At 40.5% G+C, this 24,609-nt stretch overlaps 1 protein-coding gene and 1 long non-coding RNA gene across 2 annotated transcripts in view; one reads left to right on the top strand and one right to left on the bottom strand.

The window, feature by feature from the left end:
* Positions 1 to 24,609, top strand: part of MMP20 (matrix metallopeptidase 20) — a 48,871-nt gene that overhangs the window by 7,582 nt on the left and 16,680 nt on the right. The window contains exons 2-8 of the mRNA XM_017544766.2: positions 1,611 to 1,858; positions 6,406 to 6,554; positions 8,415 to 8,540; positions 9,331 to 9,492; positions 11,748 to 11,889; positions 23,000 to 23,136; positions 24,166 to 24,322. Coding sequence (XP_017400255.1) covers positions 1,611 to 1,858; positions 6,406 to 6,554; positions 8,415 to 8,540; positions 9,331 to 9,492; positions 11,748 to 11,889; positions 23,000 to 23,136; positions 24,166 to 24,322 — 1,121 coding nt within the window. The remainder of the gene's footprint in view (positions 1 to 1,610; positions 1,859 to 6,405; positions 6,555 to 8,414; positions 8,541 to 9,330; positions 9,493 to 11,747; positions 11,890 to 22,999; positions 23,137 to 24,165; positions 24,323 to 24,609) is intronic.
* Positions 9,429 to 15,852, bottom strand: LOC119473635. The gene is made up of 3 exons (XR_005202838.1): positions 15,367 to 15,852; positions 10,962 to 11,146; positions 9,429 to 10,120 (listed from the first exon to the last, which is right to left on the bottom strand). It is a non-coding gene; the product is annotated as an uncharacterized LOC119473635 (long non-coding RNA).

Below are 24,609 nucleotides of genomic sequence, written 5' to 3'. Positions count from 1 at the left end.
TTTGCTATTTGTGTGTGCATATGTGTGTATATGTATAGTTTATTCCAAAAATTTTTATTAAAACCTTATAAAGATTTTTCCTCTTCTTTTCTCAGTATATTGCCATTATATAAAAAGCATTCTTTCATACCATTAAATATTTATTTTTCAAAACTGATCTTAGTAGAGGCCTAGTATTGCCACACACGAATATGTAATAATATATATAACAAATCCCCTGTCATAAGACATTACTTCCAATTATTTATTATTTTTATATGTATGTTAAAAATATGTGTGCATAATATGTAAGTAAATACATTGCATAGTTTATATGTGATAAATATATGGTTAATATGTAGATGAATATGTAATTTATATCTAATAAACATCTGTATACAACATAAATATAAAACTGTATATAATTAAATACAGTAAGTGCTCTGTATCCATAGGATCTGTATACATGGAATCAACCAACTGTAGGTTGAAAATATTCAGGGAAAAAAATCAATGGTTGCATTTGGTTTAGGGCAGACATGTTCAAAACAGACATTTTTTTTGTAGCTTTTCCCTAGACAATACAATGCAACAACGATTTACACAGCATTTATATTATAGTAGGTATTCTAAGTAATTTAGAAATGATTTAAAGCATATAGGAGGCTGTACTTAGGTTGTATGCAAATATTATGCCATTTATATCACGGACTTGAGCACCTGTGGATTTGGTATCTGAGAGAGGTCCTGAGACCAATCTCCCATGGATATGAAAAGATGACTGAACTCTTAGCTGCTCTTTGGTTATTTTCCTGAAATCAGCTGAGTAGGTAAAATTCCTGGGCTAAAGGCAGGCTTCAACCATGTATTTGCACGCCCCTGCATCACTCATTTACCCTAACCCCAGCCCTGAGTCATAGAAAAGTGTTTTGAATAATACATACTGAGGGGCTATATGTCTTTTTGTGCAAATGAAAGATTTATAATTTATGGCTTATTTTATTTGCTTCAAGGGACAAAGAACCTTGCCTAGGAAACTTGTCTCATAGAAACAAACTCCAGCCCACATACTACATACATCTGAACTCATTAAAATCCACAGCTGAAAAACAGGTGGACCCTCTGCCTTTGTAAAGTGTGACAGGCTAGAATACAATGCCTCCAGGAGTTAAAAGCATACTGATCCTGCATTATGTGTAATGGAAAGATGATGCCAATAACTGTTTACCAAAGAAACAAGACAGCCTTTGTTTTGCAAATTGGGTAAAGAACTTCAGTGACAAATAAGTGATCCATGGAAATAATGTTCACATCAGTTTCCTTCTATGATTTATTTTAAATTAAAGCAAAAATTCATGTTTGTTATATTCATTGTAGAAAAACTATAAAATGCAGGTGGACAAACAGTAATAATTAAACAATCTATAATCCTCACTACCCAAAACCAATCATGATTAATAATTTGGAGTGCAGCTAAGCTTTAGTATACAAATATCTATACTTTTTTCATAAATGGGAATATACTCTACATACTGTTTTTAATACATCAGAAATGCTGTACCCTGCCCTACCTGAGCATGAGTATTTCCCAGACTACACTGTAGACATGTCAGCCTGCCTCTCCATTTCAGGCATATGTTGACAAATATTACACAAATAAAGAAGGACACCAGATTGGTGAGATGGTTTCGAGAGGAGGCAATTCCATGGTAAGGAAGATTAAGGAGCTGCAAGCGTTCTTTGGCCTCCAAGTCACTGGGAAGTTAGACAAGACCACAATGGACGTGATCAAGAAGCCTCGCTGTGGAGTTCCTGATGTGGCCAATTATCGCCTCTTCCCAGGTGAACCCAAATGGAAAAAAAATACTTTGACATACAGGTAACGAGATTTCCAAATCCAGAGAGAAGCACCCCCTCTCTCTTTTTCTCTTTTCTTTGAAAAATATCTTCCTTCTCATCTGTATAAAAATCCTGACTCCTCACAACCATAAGAAAGAATAAGAACTTTATACGTCCCACTGTTAGGCAATGACAACGGGCAATTCGTCAGAAAACATAATCTTATGATTAGCATAATGAATGGCTATTTTAGGCACTCCAAACAATTTTACCAGTTAGAAACAACACAATTATCTTTAGTCTAGGATTAACGACCTGGCAGTATAAACCAGTTTTCTTAAAACATCCTGCTTCATAAGAAAGATAAAAATCACCTACTAATAAAGTAATTTACTTCGATGATTCCAAAATCTTTTATTGATGATTCAAGAAATGCATTCCATTTGAGGGATATAAAGGTGAACAGGTCAACTTTCTTGACCTTAGGGAACTCACAGTCCTTTAAGGGGAGACAGACATGCAAACAGACAGCTGTAGCTCCATGTGAAAAGTACAAAATCATAGGTCTAAGCAGTGAATTGCGGAACCACAGTTTACATGGAGAGAGCTACCAGGTGTCCCAGGGACCAAGCAGGGACATCTGAGCCCAATTCAAAGGCAAAGTAGAAGCAGGTCCACTCTTAGCCCCATGCTCCCCTCCCTCCCTTCCTCCCTGCACTCTTCCTTCCCTCCCCTAATCCTCTGGTCTCATCCTGTGTAAACCAAAAGGAAACACGAACCAGAACCTCTGTCCCTCCCTGCTGTGCTCAAGCTACAGAGGCTGGAATTCCCTAATCCAGAGCCAGAGGGGCCAGTGCAGACTTCCTCCCCAGGCTGGTCCAATCAAGGGCAAACTATGCATGATACCTGCCCCTCTTTAGAGGTGGATGGTGCCTGCCTGCATGGACCTCATGCATGCCATATGGGAGCAGCTTGGAAAAGAAGAGTGGCTTCCACTCTTCGTGGTCTTGCCCAGGCCTTGCACATGTAAGGAGGTGCTAAGAAGAAAAGTGGGCCAAGCATATAGCAGCAGAGAGTGGACAGCCTGGGAGTGTGTGGGCAGCATTCCCACCACCAGTGCCTACTGCACTCCGCTAGAGGAGAGGGTGCAGGAAGGGCAATGGCAGGAAATGAGATGGATGGGGTAGCCTGAAGGGCAACTAGAGCATGATGTTAAGGAGTCTGGACTTTATCCCCAGGGCAGTGGAGAGCTAGGCCAGGACTAGGATTGGATTGCACTTTAGGATGAGCACATCTAGATGATAACTGGAGATGGGGAAAGGCTGGACTTGTGCAATGGTTCAAGCAGTTGTGTGTTAGAGCTGTTAGAGCTGCCTCCTAATAGCTCTCAGAAGCCAGTCCTTAAAATGTCAGGAATTTTGAAGCTAGTTTTTAAGTTTCCAAGAATTTTGTGAGCTGGTTGCCAAGACAGCCATTGTTAAATCATGTACATTTACAATTAAATAAATTATATTATAAACAAAGATAATAAAAACATATTACTTTCTATTTCACTTCATTTTATTATTATCTCTGTTCATGAGGCTATCTACATCTGAATAATCTGTATGGTGGAAACACTATACAATAGTTCATTCACGCTCATCCCTTTCCAACCTAGCGTTCAGTGATGGTAAATCAACAGCTTGAATTAGCCATAGTGAGAATATTTGCAACACAGAAATCAGCAAGTCATACAAATCAAGTGAATTTTTTTTTCTCCTTGTAGAGCCACTTAAACTGTTCCAGCACACCAGTGAGTCCGTTTGATCAAATGAGGGTCCAGAACCCAGGGAACAGTCATGAATCTCCTAGGCCACTTGTAACCTGCTATCAGCCAATAAATCCATAAGGGGGCAGGCTTAACAAAAAAATCAAAGCAATTTGGGAAGAAAAACCCCATAGGGAGTTGAACACATTATTGATTCTGACACAGTAAGAATAAGACAAGAAAAATGTGTACACATTGAGAGTCTTTTCATAGTTTTCTTAAAGTAAGCTGTAAGTATAATATCCTTGAGATAAGCTGGGCAGCCCTAAATCCCCCTCAACACACACATTAACCATCCTCTCTTGTTCCTCAACAATTCCACTGTCCCTTCCCCATGAAAAAAGACACTAGAGACTATCACAGTACTCTCCCTGTGCAGCAATGACTTTCAGAATAAATTATTGCAATGTAACCCAGAGGATTAAAAAAGGAAAAAAAAAATACAACATAGTTCTTATATGCATAAGCTTTGGAGTCAGACAGAACTGGGCTCAAACCTGACTAATCATAACATGTAGATGATGATGATGATCTTCATCTTAGGGCTCGTACTGAGGATTAGATAAATGGCACATTAAAATGTATGCAGCAACAGCATAAGTATGACTTCAAAGAATATTACCTAGCATTACTATTGCTTTATCAAGCTCCAGACCCTGAATCGGGGATTTTTCCATGTTCTCCTCTTCTCTGGTGCTATCCCTCTCTCCTTCCTTGTCTTCTCCAGGCCAACACTCACAGTCAGCTCAAAGATATGACTGACTATCAATAATGTGAGGGTGTGTCAAAGTACTAAGTCTCCCTAGTTGTAGTAAATTGCAGTCTCATACTATGCAGTGGGCTTGGCATACTTTGAAAGCATTAAATAGCCCTATTAAGGGTCTTTCTGGTTTTACTCCCTTCTTTTGGCCCCAACTCCTGGGGTTAAAGAGCCCCTGGTTCCTTCCCTCTCAAGTTCTGAATTAAGCTACTTGTCTATCCTTTCTGTGGACACAGTCCTTCCATTTGGGACGCCAGGATTACTGCTGTTGGTTTCTCATTGACATTGCACCATCTGCATCATAATAACCTAGGATGCCTTTCAAAATGCAGAGTTCTGGACCATACCTGTATCTTTAACAAGCTTCCTAGGTAATTATCACAGGTCGTAAACTTTGAGCGCCTCTGAGTGGGCCATAAAACAGCTAGCTTTTATCCTTTAATTCTTTCATTTATTTATCAAGCAATTGCTGAGCATCTGCTCTGCAAGGCACTAGAATGGAAGCTACAGAGAGAGAAAAAGGAGGCCGGGCTGGTCCCTGCTCCAGGGGTTGGCTCACACAGACATAGCTTCCCACTTTGCATCATATTCCAGCCGAACCCAAGGTCTCAGGTAGAAGTTGCCCTCCCTGCCTTTCCTTTGTGCACTGCCAGAAATCTCCAGACCCTGGGCTTCAGAGCAGAAAGTTCTAACAATCACCAACTCTGACTGCACCCACAACCCAAAAAGCACTACATTTTTCTGCCTTCAGATGTCATTGTCACACCAGTAATTGCTAGGGGGCAGTGGCTCACCCCTGTAATCCCAGCGCTTCGGGAGGCCAATGGGGGTGGATCACCCGAGGTCAGGAGTTCAAGACCAGCCCGGCCAACATGGTGAAACCCCATCTCTACCAAAAATACAAAAATTAGCTGGGCATGGTGGTGGGCACCTATAATCCCAGCTACTCAGGAGGCTGAGGCAGGAGAATTGGCTCAACCTGGGAGGCAGAGGCTGCAGTGAGATGAGATGAGATGAGATCATGCCATTGCATTTCAGCAACAAGAGCAAAACACCATCTCAAAAAAAAGAAAAAAAATTTCGTTATTCTGAGGAAAAAAACATCCTTCCCCAATAGCCCTGGGGAAATCCTGATGAGCTTTGAATAAGAATGAGCAAAACTTCAAAACTCCACATTTCTATTTTTTCTTCTTTTTTTCAAATTATACTTTAAGTTCTGGGGTACCTGTGCAAATGTGCAGGTTTGTTACATAGGTATACACATGCCATGGTGGTTTGCTCCACCCATCAACCCATCATCTACATTAGGTATTTCTCCTAATGCATTTCTATTTTTTATAATTGAAAACCTCCAGTCCCGTTGGGGAAAAAGGGGTTCTCTCTCAGTGAAAACGACTTTAAGAAAAATGGACTACTTACTACCTGTAATATTACACAAGTTTTATTGATTGATTGATAACTGAGCAAAGTCTCACTCTGTCACCCAGGCTGGAGTTCAGTGGCCCAATCTTGGTTCACTGCAACCTCCACTTCCCAGGTTCAAATGATTCTCCTGCCTCAGCCTCCTGAGTAGGGACTACAGGCAAGCACCATCACGCCCAGCCAATTTTTGTATTTTTAGCAACAAGGTTTCACCATGTTGGCCAGGTTGGTCTCCAGCTCTTGACCTCAAGTGATCCTCCTGCCGTGGCCTCCCAAAGTGCTGAAATTACAGGTATGAGCCATCATGCCCGGCCAAAGTTTTATTCTTTTAAGTTAGTGGTAGTATAATAACCATGAAACTCAACTGGGTTTCAGTACTTGATTATCCCAACTGTCTCTCATCTCTCCCTTTCATTTGTCTTGTTGTTTAATATGCAGCAATTTAACATATAATAAAGCAAAATAAGAATTATAACTTCAGAGAAAAAAATCTAAATTATAGATTTATGTTTAACATTTTTTGAACACAACATATAATTCTTGCCTTCTTCAGAGCAGTTACTGAAAAGAAAACATATTCTTTCTATTTTCACAGAATATCTAAATACACACCATCTATGAGTCCTGCTGAGGTGGACAAAGCAGTGGGGATGGCCTTGCAGGCCTGGAGTAGCGCCGTTCCTCTGAACTTTGTTAGAATAAACGCAGGAGAAGCGGATATTATGATATCTTTTGAAACTGGAGGTACTGTGGTACTTGGATTCCATCTACTAATTCCAGGGAGAGTTAACCCAGTACTCTTCCTTCTATATCTTTAATTTGAGTGATCACACTCCTTCTTCACACAGCACTGTGATGGGTAGAGGCCAAGACCATGGCAGTCATGATCTTCATCCAGCCAGAAAATAGAACCAAAAGAGTTCTTAGCATGTCTTGTCATCATCAGACTCAGCTGTAGAGCAGATTCACTGTAACAAACTTTCATTATGACTTTACCCCACTAGGGAACAAATTCTTGTAGATTTTGCTTTCCCATTGGCCACCTGACCCCATCCATTCCCGTGATGGTGTTCATCACTATATACTCCCTTCCATATCAGCCAAGAATACCCCACCGTGAATCCTCACTGAAGAAAATACATTCCACAGTGACCTCGATGCAGCTTTCCCCCTGCAGCAATGGTTAGGAAACTGTCGTTCCTGTCTTGCCCAAACTTGCAGACCACCTTTTGGGAGATATGTGAGAGGCCTGCCTCCAACTTGCCCACTTCTTCTCTATTCCATTGCTCACCGTGGTAAAGAGTAGAGGTGTAAGTCTGCACAGGGATTGGTGAGAGCTCTGAGCCCTTTTCAGAGAAGCAAGTCTAGGAAATAGATAAAGGGAGGCCCAAATGGCTCATGAAATTTCTTTCCCTTCTCAGCTTCCTAATAGGGTAAATGAGAACTACTACCCATTCTTCCCCTCAACAGATAACATTTCTAAGTGTCCTTGTCATTTCAAGTCCAGATCTTAATTTTAATCTCATATCACTGGGGTGAAAACATGCTTAGGAGTTAGGAGAGAGAAGATCAAGCAAATCCTGAGAATACAGCCTTTAGAAATGGCCCTGCGTGTGATCTGGCCCAGGGCAGGTCCTGTTCCTCCCAGAGGAAAAAGGCCACCCCTGGTGAAGTGGCAGGGAGGGCAGTGTGACTCGGGGAAGCTTTGAAGGCCAAGGAGTGAATGTCTGGCTCTCTCTCTTGATCTTTCAAGCTTGCAGTCTGTCCTCTAATACACATGCCAACTAGGGACTATGCTGCCGTTGCATTAAGTTCTCTGTGCACGCAACCTAAATAGACTGCATTTTACTGAAACCTGAGAAATGGCATACCAGAACTTTGTTCTGTTGGTTTTTTTTTTTTTTACAAAAAAACTAAAACTGGGTATCCTTACTAAGATTTTTTAAAGCTGTAAATGATATCCCTCATTTTGTTCTTCCTCCTCCTCTTCTATTAAATTTGTAATGAATTGTTAATTAAAATAATTAAATGAAACCATAAAAGGCCTTAAAAGTTAGGATTTTATAAATAGTTTTATGACTTTCATAAGTTTTCCACATGCAAATATGTCAAAATTACAGATTTTTCACACTCCCTTAAACTGTACTGTGCTATAGAAACAGCACACACTTGTTCAGTTCACTGTACCTGTCTCAGCTGAATCAAATTCAAAAGGTCATTCTCCCAGCAGGTTCACATTCCAATCAGTGGAGTAGGTTGCTATCGAATGCCCCCCTGTTCATTCTCCTTTTGTAATCTATGGCACATGCAAAGTCCACAGTACCCTATGTGTCAGTTAACAGATGTCGTGATAAAAACAATAACCCAAAAAAGATGTTTTTAAAATTTTTAACACTTACTATCTTTGCAGCATAAATTCGCCTTTTTTATTTTTCACTGGGCCATTATTCATTGACATATGAACTTCCTATTATAAAAAATAAATACTGACATGTAAATTTAAGTGTCAATGCTATTCAAAATGTCCATTTTCTATAATATGATGTGTCCCTCAAAATTACTAGAAGGACTCAATCCTGTTGGCCTTTCTCCCCACTTGTTTAGATCACGGGGATTCCTATCCATTTGATGGGCCTCGGGGGACTCTAGCCCATGCATTTGCTCCTGGAGAAGGCCTGGGAGGAGATACACATTTCGACAATGCTGAGAAGTGGACTATGGGAACGAATGGTATATATGCACAATTCACCATAACCTGGAAAATATTGTACCTTCTTCTGGGCTCCATCATGAAACCTTGAGGTTCAACGTCCCAAGCCACCCTTTAACTAGGGGGGCTGGCTAGGAAAAACAAGTAAGCCAAAAATCCAAAAGGGATCACATAAGGGAAAAAAATCCACCCCAAATTGTGTTGTAGACTTGTCTGATCTGTTTCATAGCATATCATCTGAAGAACCAGTCATCCCCTTCTCAACACGCTGCTCGCTTTTCCTTCAACAATTATTTATGATTTCTTACTTGTTCTTAGAAATAGGCTACACTCAGAAATGACCCAAGAGAATCAGTACTGTCCTGAGAATTGTGATGGGAATGGGAATAAAGGTTCCAGAATATCATACAGGTCATCTGGAAATCTTCAGTGTGAAACATGTGGATCAAAAGGTGTAGGCTATAATAGCAGGGAACTATTAAGGCATTTGTGGTCTAAATCTATGAATTATTGCCAAATATCGTTGCCACTATTTGCTCCAAGGCCTTCCTTTATCAGTCTACCAAACATCACTGATGATAAACTAAATGGATTTATGTGCATTTTTATCCTCCCCCACCTCCAACACCAGGGGGAAAGAATTAAAGTCACCAAAGCTAAGTGCCAGAATAGCCTACCAACCTTGAATAATCTAGTTAGGAAAAGGAGATGAGTTAACTGTGATGTGGGCATAAATTAACTTATAAAGACAGAAGATGGAGAAAACAAAAACCTGTGTTAATACTGTTTTTTCTTTCTCATATTGTCCAGGTTTTAATTTGTTTACCGTTGCTGCTCATGAATTTGGCCATGCCCTGGGCCTGGCCCATTCCACAGACCCATCAGCACTGATGTATCCAACTTATAAGTACCAGAATCCCTATGGATTCCACCTCCCCAAAGATGATGTGAAAGGGATCCAGGCATTATATGGTAAGATCATTACCTTCTTTGACCACTAACCCTCAAATTGGCAGGCGTTCAGTCTCCAATTTAAAGAAAGTACATTTTATCTGCATTGGTAAAAATTAATCTAGAAACCATAGCCCCAACTATGCCTTCTTATGAAGAGCTCATTTGCCAGTTGTAAATATGTGTGTGATGTGTGGTTAATTTTACATCTTTGCTTCAGAGCGTAGTAGTCCTGGATAGCCTTAGGAAATATAGTCATTTGTCTGTCTTTTTTTTTTCTTTGAGTGCAGGTCAGAATGTACACATTGGGAGAGGATGGATATAGTTTATAGTTCACATATGTGGTGCTTACCCATTTGCAGATAAGTGTGACCTTATCTTTCTAAAAATAGCAATCATGACTAAAATAAGTCCACCACCCAGTCATGTAGCCAACCTGCCATTTACAAAACAGGTTCATGCTTGTCGTCTCACATCAGCCTCACAACAAACCTGTGGGCTGTGAAGTGTTTTCCTCGTTTGATAGCTGAGAAAGCTGAGGTTCAAAGGCAGTAAGTATCCTAAAATATCCTAAGATAACTTACCTCAAGTGTTAACATTTCTTCCAAAAGGTAATAAGGGATTATTAGAAACTCTGGATCCAGTTTTCCTTAAGGGAAAAACAAACCAATTAATTCATCAGGAGGAATCCTGAAACATCCTTAGACCTTGACAATGTTTTTTAATGGATAAAAGGCAAAAAGATCTAGGAAACTGCTTTTCCCTTAAGCCCTGGAGAACTGGTTATTAGGCTTCTGCTTATCAGATCCTCTCCCCATCTTCTCAGTGCCTAAGACCCAGATCTCCCAGCACCTTCGTGGGGTGCTAGGAATCTGGCCCTAGGGGATCTGGATGGTAGAAAGCCCACAGATGGGCCCACAATTCACAATCAGTCAGATTTCACCTGAGGCACAAAAGACAAATTTCATCCGAAGAAGCCTTCAGCCAGCTCTATCCATTTCCAGGAGGGGGAAAGCACCAGATCTACCCCACCCTTGAGGGACAGGAAAAACGTTGTGAATGTCTCCATGTTACAAACTAAGCTCCAGACCCTTGGTGGCAGCATTCCAATGGGAAGCAATTCCTGTGGGCCACTGAGAAGGGCTGAGCTTGAACGATTGCCTTTAGAGGTCCTTATGCCCTGGAAGGTCACTGCCTTCAGATGGCCACTGTCACTCAGCCAGGAACCAAAGCACATATTTTGGCAGGTGAATGAAATGTTAAAACATGGGTTTACGTTACAAAGGAGCATACATATTACCCACCTGACTGCTCACTGCTCCTGACCCTCTTCAATTTCCAGCTTCGATCTTCTCCCATAACCTCACCCTGCCTCTGATCTTCACCTTGCTGCTAACCCTACTCCATCCCTGATCTCAAATCTCATCTGAACCTTATCAAAGGCCTGAACCTTTCCCTTCCCTGTGCCTCATTCCTTCCCTGACTCTCACCAGTGGTTATGACAAGGCTTCACCAAAGAGCAGGGACCTGCCAAAGGTGACAGTCCAAGCTGTTCAGGCTCATTCTTCTGGAGCTGAGGCACGGTCCTCAGAGATGCAGAGCAGGAGGGGAGACTCACTGACAGATCTCACAAGAATTGGGTCTATGTTTTCCAAGAGGATCCACCAGAAGATAGCTGTAAATAGCAATATATTCAGTGTACTTCAATTCCATAAGAATTCACTCAGTTTTCCCTGGATGCCTAGTAAAAGGCATAGCACAGGGACAGATGCCAAGGAATATATGAAAATCATAGGAAAACACACAAGAAAGTTATCATCTCATTGAGAAAAAAGAACTTAATTACAAAGAAATATTCCATGACAATTTTTAAATTACATTTCTAATTTGGAACACTTGTAGATATCAAAGAAGTTCTGTAATAAAATAATAGTGACCATTGTTAGAAGACTTACTAGGTGTCAAGCACCCTGCTACCTGTTTAACAGGAATTATTTAATTCCCACAACAGCCTTCTGAGGTGGGTACTATTATTAGCCCTCCCTTTTAACAAGTGAGGAAGCTGAGGCTTAAATAGTTAAATAATTTGCCTTGACTCACACACCTCAGCAACCAGGAAAGCCAGGATTCAAACCCAGATCTACCTGCCCTCAACAGCCATGGTCATGATCATATATCCAGCGTGAAAGTGTACAGCCTCCCCTGGGGCTCTAGAACAAAAGTATATGAACTCCAAATTCCCAGTACCATTTTGACCAAGTCATTTTGAATCCTAGGACCTCGGAAACCATTCCTGGGAAAGCCCACTGTGCCCCATGCCCCGCCTCATAAGCCATCCACCCCCGACCTCTGTGACTCCAGCTCATCCTTTGATGCTGTGACAATGCTGGGGAAGGAGCTCCTGCTCTTCAAGGACCGGTAAGCCTGAGACTTGCCACCAACTCTCATTGGGTCTCATCTCCACTTCCAGACAAACATTGTCCCACAGATCCTTGTTGCTGCTGTGTATGAAGATCACACAGAAATGCTGTCCTTTGCAGCAGGAGGGTGGGAGGCAGGGGTCTTTGGAGGAGATATAGAACTGCCAAAACTACTGTTTGTGGCACACATACTGTGGTCTTGCTGCAATGCTATGTGTTTCATATATGGACGGTTTTTCTTCTAATACTTTTCACTGTAGCGATTAGAATCCCCAATGTGCAGATAAAGAAAGCAGCTCAAAGAGAGCAAGTAAGTTTCCCAAGGTGACAGTTAAATGGCTGAGCTAGGACACCAGCCTGAATTGATCTGATGTCTGTTTTGTTTAACACTTTATCCCTAGTGAGAGTGCATAGCAAATGCTCAATAAATATTTGGTGAATGAGGGTTGGCTAGCTGAACAGATGGACAGATAGGAGATTGGATAAAAGGAAGGATAGATGATCAGATGGATAGATAGGTGGGAGGAGAATTCTGAGGCCAGCATTCTTCCTAAACTCCTCCTTTTCAATGCCTCCGGGCCTTCCATCTGTCAGGTAGCACAGAGAAGTCAGATCCCTCTTCTCCCTCAACTCTGGTTTCTTGGGGAGCATGCCTGTTGTCTCCATGATGCTAGTTACTCTACTTCTTTCCATGGAGGCAGAGAAACATAACAATGTTCACCCCATTCCTCCCTTTGCTGGAGACAGAATTCGATCACATCAGAATAGGCAGAGGCATCTCAGGAGCATTCATGTGTGGCATTATTTTTTCTTCTTCTTCACTATTGGAAAAGTGTTTATGGAACCCATTGTGGGTGTCAAGCAGTGCAGTCTTTAGGGATACAAAGATGGATAGATACCTGCCCCCTCACCCTTACATACCTCTAAGGTGTATGAGAAGGAGACTTCAAAAGTCCTGCAAGGAGGTGAGACATGAGCTCTAAAAGGCAGGGTCATGAAACAAAACATGAAGCAAGTACCTGAAAAGATCTAGAGAAAGTTCCCCGAGGAGGTAACATTTGAGAAATGTGATGTTTCTTATCTTGTATGCTTTGGGGGATATATTATTGAGCTACTATTATAAGAATACTTTTTGCTCATTCAGAACAGAGAGAAAGTAACAAAATATTTTTTAAAAAGCAAAATTTATCCAGAATCTCACCACCTGGAGTGTATTAGTCTGCTGGAGCTGCTATAACAAAATACCATAGACCAGGTGGCTTAGACAACACAAATTTATTCCTCACAGTTTTGGAGGGTAAGAAGTTCAAGATCAAGGTATCTGCAAGGTAAGTTTCACTCTGAGGACTCTTTCCCTGGCTTGTAGGAAGTCACCATCTTGCTGTGAGCTTGCATGATCTCTTCATGTACAGAGAGAAAGGGAGCAAGCTTTCCAGTATCTCTTCTTATAAATGTGCTACTCCCATCATGGAGCCCCACCCTCATGACCTCATGAGTTAGAAGTGTTCCCTTCCATCACTAACCCTAATTACCTCCCAAAGGCCCCGTCTCCAAATACCATCCTATTGGGGGTTAAGGCTTTAACATAGGAATTTGGAGGGCACATGACACAGAGCATTCCCATTGTTAACATTGTCGTTGTGTGTCCCCCTAGACTTTTTCTCTGGATGGAGAGCTAGATATTGTACATATGGGAGGGGGTGCAATGGTTTCCACATAAGTAGGATTTTACTAGTGGTGTTGATTTATAAACATTTTTCACTCACAAAATTTTATTTTTTCTGTCAATGAATTTTAATTCTCATCCTTTATATGTTATTCCATTGAATAGATATATCATTACTTATTTAATCAATGCCATACTTTTGAATATGTGGATTGTTTCTAATATTTTAAAATTAGGAACAGCTTGAACTACATCTTTGACAATGGACAGGCATTCACACTTCAAAGGCAAATTAAAGCTGAGCCCGGGAAGCCAAGCTTTCACAGCCGACTCAGTGGGCTTAAATTCCGGCCCTACCACTTACTGATGAGGTGATTCCCCAGTAAGTAATGTGCCAGACACACAGTGTCAATAAATGGCAGTTACTATTTTTAAGAGTGAGAATCAAAAAATATTTACAATGGCAGGGAGAGTTATAAACAACTTGAGATATTTAGAGAACCCAATTAATTCTTTTGTATTATTAATTTTCTGACAGTTTTTTTATTTTTAAGACACTGACCATTGATGTTCTTTTTATTGAGTATTACTTCAGAAAGTACACCAAATGGAATTGGTAGGCAATGGCCCAGGAGTGATGGGGCAGGAGGAGCTTGGAGCACAGATCTAAGTAACCTTGGCTTCATCTAAGGGATGCCATTATCAGAGTCCATACCCTCAGACACTGAAATGGCATGTAGCACTCATTCAATGATAAAGCAGTGAGGTGCCAGCCATCATGCAGGATGTAGCTTATTCTTTTGGTAAATATCAGAGGTTGCAGTGGGGGCAAAGGAGGCAGTAAAGTCAAAGATATGATACTATTTCATTCAATTATCATTGTTTTCTTTAAAAAGCAAAAAAAAAAAAACCCTCTGTTTATCAAACTGTGAGCATTTAGCAATTGCTAATGACTATTTAAAGTCGATACATCTTTTGACACAGTCTTGATTATAAACACTGAGGGTGATAACAGACTAGTAAGTGAGGCATAGATGCAAGAGATGTCTAGAAATGAAAAATCAGCAGAGGGACTACAGAAGGAGAGATGGCCTGCTACCACATATCTGCTTAGTCACCACCTCTCATCTTCTTCCATTTCAGGTTCAGTGAGCTATCGGGGTAGGGCAGGTGATTCCAAAGAACTAGAACAAGCTATAAGCAGGATAGGGAGTCAGGAGCGCTCCCTTCCAGCACTGGACTTGCCACTAACTCACTGTGGCACCTGGAGCTTCTCTTCCTTTTCTATAAAGTGAGGGAGTTGTATATTAAAAAGTGTTCAGTACTTACTATGCAAAGCACTATGTTATCACATCCTTATAATCCCCCTGTGAGACATGAAGTATTATTCCTTTTACAAGTCATAGAAAGGATAAGCAACTTGTTCAAGAGTACATAGCTAGTGAGGAGTGGAGCTGGAATTGAAACCCAAACTAGCAAACTTCAGAGCCTGTACTACCCTGCTGTACTGCCTCCTAAGGTGCTGTCCAGAGCTGGAATCCCATGACTCTATAGTTCTGATTCACTACCAGCTGCTGCTAAAAGTCCCAGAATACTTGCTAAGCCTGGACAAAGAACAAAGAATTCTTTCAAGCCACAGTTATAATGGCAACCAGGGAGCCACTGATTATGAAAGAGCTCCCAGTCTGCTCTCTCCCACTCACCAGCCTGGAATTCCCCATCACCAACAATAATCTGTTGATGGGACATTTCAAGCTGTGGGCATAATAACCACATAGTTTGTTTCCAAAGCAAGATGGAATGCAGTACCTTTTAAAGTCACTGTGAGATTGTCAGATATTCTCCATAGCATATAAATGTGCATTCCAATGTTCTGTGTGAAGAAAAATAAGCATTAGCTATTATAAGTTGAAAGGCATATATAGAGATAGATATACTTAATGAACATACACTTACTTTTTATAATAGATGACAAAATTATTAAAGCATATCAGATTTGCTCTGTCACTCAGGGAAAATAAGAGAGTGAAATTGTAGCCATAACAAAATTATATTTGGAACTGTATCCATACCAAAATTATATTTGTGTCTGTCATATTATCTTGGGTTTTACCCAATATAATTTTAAGAATAAAATCAAGAATATCACTATCATCTATAAATCTTAGAAGCATAATAGATTTTACAAATGGAGTAAGCATAAAGGTTGATCATGTCCAAATCCTTCGCTGTAGAGATAAGAAAAATAGGTCCAGGTCTCTTGGCTCCAGCAGACCCGCCAATGAGACCCAAGTCTTCTGACTCCAATCCAGAGTCTATCCTATCACTAATACAGAAAGCTTTCTGGCTATGAAATGGATCTACCAAGAAAAGCACTGAAATTTAACCTGAATGACCATATGCCCGCTGACGGTTACACATTTGAGTTAGTAGGAAGAGCACTTCCGAGCTATTCCTTTGCTTCCATGCCCTCTGCTTGCAGGTGGGGTAACCAGCCGCAAAGATAAGGATGTTCATAGACTCTCTAGGTTTCCCAAGAATGTCTAATAGGTTTCTTCATATTTGTTTTTTTTTTCAAAATAGGACTCTCTATGTATATATTTTTAATGTCACTAATTGTCACATTTTAAAAGATGTTATGCATCTGAAATTAAAAGAAAAGAAAAATGTTTTTAAGGGTTATGCAAGTAGGAATTGGAGAGAAGAATGGATGTATTCATAAAAGGCATTCTGAGGACTCACCAGCAGGATTAGAGAAGAACAATGGAAAAGGAAGAGTTAAAGCAGGTAGGAGCCTCATGGCTGAGGGTATAATATACAGTATTGTTCACTTAGAAAAATTAAGAGGATTTGTTGGGCACATGATGTAAAACACAGGGTTAGATGTGTCAGATTTAAAGCAATGACAATTTTCATGGAGTTTCATAGAAATAAGCTAGTGCTCAGGGAAGAGGTCATAGCTGGAGGCTTCGTAGGTTTTGAATCTCCCACATGAAGGAGATGGTTAAAGATGTGGAGATGAAACACAGCTCTGAAGAGAAACTGAGGAGAAAGAAAAAAGTCTGAAGATTGAGCCTAGGAAATGGGAGAAAAGGATTCAATAAGAGCCAGAGACATGCAGCACTTTGAAAATCATAACAATAATAATAGCCAATGCTTCGTGGTCATTTGCAATGTGCTATGTGTTGTGCTAAGCATTTATTTTACAGACATTCACTCATTTAATCCGCACTGATATTGTCCTAGGCCAGAATTATAACTTAGTTCTGCTTGACATCAGAGACAAAATCCCTGTGGTGGAATCCCAAATAAATCTGGGAAAAAAGGTGTATTTTTTTTTTAAGTGATCAACAGTGGAAAACATTGCCAAGGTCACCAGGTTGAAGACTGAAAAAAAGGGACTGAGTGGCCAGGATAATTTGGAATGTAGTCACAGCAGAGCAGTGAGGAAGAACACCTAATCATGGGAAGGGGTTAAAGAGCAAATGGGGCTGGGCGCCGTCGCTCACACCTGTAATCCCAGTACTTTGAGAAGCCAAGGCGAGAGGATCACTTGAGGTCAGGAGTTTGAGGCCAGCCTGGGCAACATGGTAAAAACCCATCCCTACCAAAAATGCAAAAACAAAATTAGCCAAGCGTGGTGGCAGGTGCCTGTAATCTCAGCTACTTGGGAGGCTGAGGTGGGAGAATCACTTGAACTCTGGAAGCGGAGGTTGTAGTGAGCCAAGATCATGTCACTGCACTCCAGCCTGGGTGACAGAGTGAGATCCTGTCTCAAAATAAATAAATAAATTAATTAATTAAAATAAATATAAAGAGCAAATGGGGGGAAACAAGAGTTGATATAGATCATTCATTTAAGAAGCTTGCTAATAGCAAAAGCAGTTAAGTAGTCGGCAGTGGCAGCAGGGTCAAGAGAGGATTTCAAAGAGGGAGTTGTTCATGTTTGACAACAGTGAAGATAAAGAAATACAGAATACTATAGGAAGGGTAACAATAACAGTAACCACTATTTCTGGGGAGTAGATTTGAAATTGGGAATTCCCAGGATGCCCTGGGTTTGAGGTAAGCCCACCGCGGAACAGGAGGAAGTCTTCCTCCTTCACATTCTCCCTGTGGCTCTGTCTTTTCTGGCTATAAGGTTGCTTCACTGAAAGCAAACAAATAGCATTGTGTCTACTTAGAGTGATGCTTTGTGATCTATTAAGAATTCAGATAAAGAAGCAGAGGTGAACTAAGATCCTTGACTCATTGTCATTTCTTCTGAACCATCTGATTCTGAGAGAGGGGGCCCCTTTACATGTTTACAGATTATGGCTTATGAATAGAGATTTTCACAGGCTCTTCAGATGGGTACAAACACTCTTAATTTAAGGACACTATGCACAGCTTTGACTATCAATAATCCATACCACTGGCTGCACTTGGGTTTTTAGTTTTGTAAGTTATATTATTCTTGGGTTCAGTGAGGTGGATGATGCATGATTGCTTTCTTGGCTTCTGACGCATCCTGAACTAAGCGGCCCTAATGAATCCCACAGAATGAATGGCTTCTCAGCCAATGACATGACAATTTGAACTTCAAAGTTTCCAGTGAAATAAACTAAGAAAGGAACTTTGCTATATTGATAAACTCTAAGTTTATATTTTGCATATCACCAATTAATGAATTTATAGAATAAAAACATGTCTTTTTAAAGTATCTACATTATAAAACACTTTCATATACATTATCTCAATTGGTCTTTTGAAGTATTCATGCAGATCTTATTCCCACTCTTATTTGACAGTAGGAAATTGAATCTCAGAAAAATTGAATGACTCACACAAGGTCACACAGCAAGTTATAAAACAAAGTTTCAAGCATTCCTTGTTTCATTCACTGCAGCACATTGCCTGATCTTAGGGGAGTGAGCAGTAACTAAACAGAGCATCAGAAAGATAGAGGCCGGCATGGTGGTTCCTACCTGTAATCCCAACACTTTGGGAAGCCAAGGCAGGCAGATCACTTGAGGTCAGGCATTCGAGACCAGCCTGGCCAACATGGTGAAACCTTTCTTTATTGAAAAAATACAAAAATTAGCTGGGCAGGCGTGGTGGCACGTACCTATAGTCCCAGCTGCTCAGAAGGCTGAGGCAGGAGAATCGTTTGAACCCTGGGATTAGAGGTTGCAGTGAGCCAAGATTGTGCCACTGCACTCCAGCCTAGGCACCAGAGCAAGACTCTGTCTCAAAAAAAAAAAAAAAAAGGAAGAAAGACACCTCTTCTCACAAGTAGGAAAGAGGATGACAGAGAAGAGCAGAATCTAGGAGAATGTGAAACTAAAGAGAATGAAAAATGGGCCACTCATTCAGCTAGTGCTGAATTGCCTTGATTGTCCAGCAAGTAAAGGGTGAAGGCATCTCCTGAGAGTGAAAGACTGATGGGATCAGCTTAGGTAGGTGGGGAATGAAGATGGTTGAGTGTAACAAAAGAAGACCCTTAAGGCTTGACAACATGCATCAAGTCCCTGGATGCGCCAGGCACCAGGGCTAAGCCCAAGGATAAAAAGATGAATAAAACATGATGCTGGAGGAGGAGTTTAAGGGACCAGCAAAGAGCTGCAGGAGCCCAGATGGTTACCAGGCACTGAATTTCAAATTTGATGAGTTAGTTACTTTTCTTTGGTAAAAGTGAATGAAATGTTCAAAGAATATGAAACTTGTGAATCAATTAAGTTCTGCTTATCTCTCTGGCACCCGTTCATTTAGTCAGCAAATATGTATTGAACCTCGACTATGTGCCAGCACCGCATTAAATAGTGGGTATGTGAAGATAAATAGTGCAGCTAAATATCTAATCAGCAGATCTAAAAAATCAATAAACTCCATTGTTTTGCCTTCCTTAACAAAGATATTATGGACTATTGATATAATCTGTTTATTTTCATTCCTACACATCCTGCAGCTGTTCTTTTCTAACAGGCTTATAGATTTATTTTTGTTTATATTTTAAATCCATTCACAGATGTATAAGGAAGTTACTTGCTATTATTGTTTCTGTGAGTTTTACTTCACTTATTACTGCAATCTATAGCTCTAAGGATGCAAATTCTTTGAGTATGTTACTGTTTTATTGCCCATAATGCATCATTTTTTTCATTAGTTTACTGACATTTTTCATGACTAAAGATTCTTTATGAAATTCATAATAATTTATGTAAGTGATGGATAGCATTTATTCCTATCCTATGTGCACACTATATACATTATAATATGTCATAGTGGTGTTTAAAGCAGGGTTTCTTAACATTGACACCACTGTTATTTCTAGCCAGGTAAGTCTTTGTTATGTTGAGCTGTCCTTTGCATTCAGATGTTTAGTGGCATCCCTGGCTCTACTCATTAGACTTCATTAGCATTGCCCATCCCCAGCTGTGACAACCAAAATTGTCACCAGATATTGCCAAATGTCCCCCAAGATGCAAAATCACATTTGATTTAGAATGACTACTTCAATTTAGTCCTCACAATGTCCTACATCTAAGTTTTTTCAGTAAGAAATCTAAGAGTCTACCACTTGTGAAAAGTTTCAAAAGCATGGTTTCCCTTTGCCTGAGTTCTTACCATTATACTTTACTACCTCTCACATTGAGTAATTCAGGACATCACTGTCCCACAACTTCAAATAAAAAGTAGGACTTAGCTTTGCCTAGAGTTGCTTGTTGATTTTTAAGTGAGAAATGAAAGAAAATGCATCTGGCTTTAGAGTGATCAAAGAGAAAGCAGCTGGAAGCCAACTACACCTCATCAGAGACATAATTCAGACAGATCCCAGTTTGAGGAGGGCATATCTGCTCCTCTACCTTCCCACTTTCCCCACATGGCCTCATCATTATATTATCCTAAAATGCACACTTTGTGTCTTAGTACAGTGACTTATACAGAGACAACATTTCAGAGCTACGTATATTGAACTGCATTAATTGGAATACACTTGCTATTCAGGTTTCATCCCAGGTTCCCAATTAACCCAAGAAGTAGTTGCTGAATTTCGGATACCCAAAACTATGTTCATTGTGAGGTGGTGGAGAGAAAAGAGAAAAGGGAATCAGTCCCTCTGGCTTTCAGAAAAGCCCAGGTCTGATTGGACAAAGGGACAAAGTACAAACAAAGAAAAACCAGAGATCACAAGACTGAGCATGAGCAAGTAGGTGAGATTGGGCATGTGACTTTCATCAAGGCAACTGGAGCCTGAGCTGGGTCCTCTCTGCCCCTCATCACCCAGTGAGCTTGGAGCTCAGAAGCCTTTCTGGACCTCAGTTTTTCATCTGTTAATACATATGTTTTAGATAAGGCTGTGAGGTTTTGGGTCTGTATATTGTCTATGGTGGGTGCCCAATTAGTGGGTAATTAAGGCCTAAGCAAATAATACCATTTCAAACAAACAGTATCTATCTATACAGCACCTTACAGTTTATAATACACTTTCATATTCATTATCTCATTTGATCCTTATAATGATCTCAGGATATTGACCAGGAAATTATTTTTCCTATTTAAGATGATTAAACTGAGGCTTGTAGAGGCTGGTCAGCAGTGGAGTTAAACCCTAGCCCACGTCTTCTGAAACACAATGTGCTTTTCAGAAGCACACCATGCTGCCTCTTATGAAACATGAGGAAATATTTGTCTTTTCTTAATATCTCCCTTTTTGGGATTTTATCATCAGCTTAAGTTGCCTCAATGGGAAGATCACTGGGGATACCTTTATTAAGCCCCCTAAATGCAATGGGATATCCTTCTTCTGTGTTCTCAGAGCATCCTAAACTTAACTCTTCATAGCGCCAATCACTCTGATAATTACTAATCAGTCTCTACTACTAGACTGTAAACATATTGAGGGCAGGGCCAACATCTTCTTCAGCATTTCATCCTTTATGTCCACCACAGTGCCTGATGATAGGTGCTCCATAAATATTCGTTAGATTAACTGAATAGGAAAACTCAACGTAAGATTTGTAGAATTCCTAAATTTGCCACTAGGAAAGTTCAATGTCAAAACTTTATTACAGTTTCCCAGTCCCCAAATAATCCTATGCATTAATTCTGGGCTCCTAAGAAGCCAAGTTAATCATTCATGTTTTATAAAAATGATTTTCATCTTCAAACTGTAAAACGGAGTACATTTACATTGTCAGTTTTAATCCAGTACCCTCATGGGTATACTGCCACAATTTTATGACTATAACATTGGGTAACTGGATAGATGAGTCACTAAACCTTAAATTAATATGTGTGTACTAGATTTTCTGTTAACCAGCCATCAGACTCACAGATGCAAACACTTCCAGCAGACAATTATGTAGGTGACACCATAATTTATGATTATTAATGTTTTCACTATTTTTACAGGGTCTAATCAGCATGGCTCAACCACAGACTTTTGGTTCCTTTACATACTATTCATAATGTCCACCTTCTGGATCACAGTTACTTTTGTAAGATTTTAACTTTTAAAAGATCAGAATAGGAAAGAGAAATTTGTATCAAGTGATATTTGGAATGAGGATACGAATACCTTAAACTTTGCTATATTCTTTCATATTTTGTATATCCTTAAATAAAGGAGAGGGGATCACAGAAATGCTAAGACAAACAAAAGGGAGTAGAAATTGTTTACCAAGGTCCAAAAAGTTGTGTTTTTCTTAAAAATAAGGCAAGCGTGGGCCAGACACAGTGGTTCATGCCTGTAATCCCAGCACTTTGGGAGACCAAGATAGGTGGGTCACTTGAGGTCAGGAGTTCAAGACCAGCCTGGCCACCGTGGTGAAGGAAAACCCTGTCTCTATTAAAAATACAAAAATTAAGGCCGGGCGCAGTGGCTCAAGCCTGTAATCCCAGCACTTTGGGAGGCTGAGGCGGGTGGATCACGTGGTCAAGAGATCAAGACCATCCTGGTCAACATGGTGAAACCCCATCTCTACTAAAAATACAAAAAATTAGCTGGGCATGGTGGCGTGTGCCTGTAATCCCAGCTACTCAGGAGGCTGAGGCAGGAGAATTGCCTGAACCCAGGAGGCGGAGGTTGCGGTGAGCCGAGATCGTGCCATTGCACTCCAGCCTGGGTAACAAGAGCGAAACTCCGTCTCAAAAAAAAAAAAAAAAAATTAGCCAGGCATGGTGGCGCACAGCTGTAGCCCCAGCTAGTCGAGAGGCTGAGGCAGGAGAATCACTTGAACTGGGAAGGCAGAGGTTACAGTGAGTGAAGACCATGCCACTGCACTCCAGCCTGGGCCACACAGCAAGACTCCATCTCAAAGAAATGAAAAAGAAAAAAAAAAAAGGCAAGGAAAGGGCAAAGGGCATTTAGCAAGTAGCCTCTGAGTACATTTCAGCCCAAGTGTTATTTTATATCTAAATCAATCGTTGATCTTGATTTTTTTTTTTTAATGTCCCATAGGATTTTCTGGAGACGGCAGGTTCACTTGCGGGCAGGAATTCGGCCCAGCACTATTACCAGCTCCTTCCCCCAGCTCATGTCCAATGTGGATGCAGCTTATGAAGTGGCTGAGAGGGGCACTGCTTACTTCTTCAAAGGTACCCTACAGATCCCTCAATGAGAGAAATGGCAGGGCTGCAGTGCCCCATCCATTTGACAGATCTAGCCCTGCCAGCATTTGTCCAGCCATCATGGAACACATTTCAGTTGCTCTTTGTCCTCAGTTTGGGTATGAAATTCCACCCTACATTTGTTATACCCTACATTGTGTAACAGTGAAAGTGATGGCAGTGACCATTAACCAGAACCAAGCCTGTTAGCCTAGTAAGGCACTGTGTTAGGTGGTAGTGCCCAAGGAGCTAGAAACCTGGTCTCTGCCTCACAGGACCTCTGCTCAGAGTGACAGTGTATACTCTAGTGAGACCCTTTAATAAATAAAAGCCAACATGGAACTCAGTGTGTGGTAAACAATACCCTTACTTCTATGCCGTGGTCAGAAGCAGCCAGGACAGGAGGATGCCTTTGAGCTCAGGAGGTGGACACACATACCAATCTCTGGCTCTAACCCTTTACTATTTGAGTGACTTTGGGAAGCTATCTAACTGCTCTGAGCTCCACTGTTTCCTCTGTAAAGTGATTATAGCAATATAAACCTTGAAGATGCGTTGTGACAATGGTAAGCCAATGGAAGTTATCCAGTAAGTGATAACTATCAGTTTTAGCTTATATTTTCTTGATGCTGAGGGATAAGGGTAGAAAGCAAGTGCCAATTTAAGTAAAAATCATAGCATTTTCATGTCACATGCCCATTCTCTCTCATAGATCTATGAAGGTGAAATGAGATTAGAAATGAAGGATATCTTGAAAGATGTAATATGTTAAATGTAAAACACAATTCTATAAATGTTAATGCTTTCTTAAGGCATAACTAGGGACTTCTGCCTCCAGGGAAGTTTGAAGTCTTTTATTGAACTGCATAGTTAGAAGTTTATACCTCCTGTTGGGTTATAGCCATGGCAAATATCCCATAAACTAACCCCATTTATGATCCTTCATAGAAATGTTTATGAGAGAAGTGTATCGCCAAGAAGTGCAGAGTTTTCATAAACTTAAATTTCTGTTTGCAGGTCCCCACTACTGGATAACGAGAGGATTCCAAATGCAAGGTCCTCCTCGCACTATTTATGACTTTGGATTTCCAAGGCACGTGCAGCGAATAGATGCTGCTGTCTACCTCAGGGAGCCACAGAAGACCCTTTTCTTTGTGGGAGATGAATACTATAGGTATGGCTTTTTTCCTTTTGACTGTCTATATGTATTCAATGAAACGGGTTTAAAAACAAAAAAAAAAAATAACAAAAAAAAAAAAACCTTCCTTGTTGCTCTTGCTTCCGTTTGTTCTTTGTTTCACTGCCAAAAATATTTGAGGAAAAGGCAAGAGTCTAGTCTAGAGAATTCTAAAATATTCCCACAGGAATCAAAGTCATCAACATGGAGAGTAGCCAGATGCCTCTTTGAGAACCTCGAACGCAGCTTCCAGCTACTTCCTCATCCTTCTCTGATTGAACCTG

The sequence above is a fragment of the Cebus imitator genome, unplaced genomic scaffold (genome assembly GCF_001604975.1).
Source record: "Cebus imitator isolate Cc_AM_T3 unplaced genomic scaffold, Cebus_imitator-1.0 Scaffold171, whole genome shotgun sequence".
Classification (NCBI taxonomy): Eukaryota; Metazoa; Chordata; class Mammalia; order Primates; family Cebidae; genus Cebus; species Cebus imitator.
Note: the sequence above shows the minus strand (reverse complement) of the source record. Positions and strands in the feature narration are given on the sequence as shown.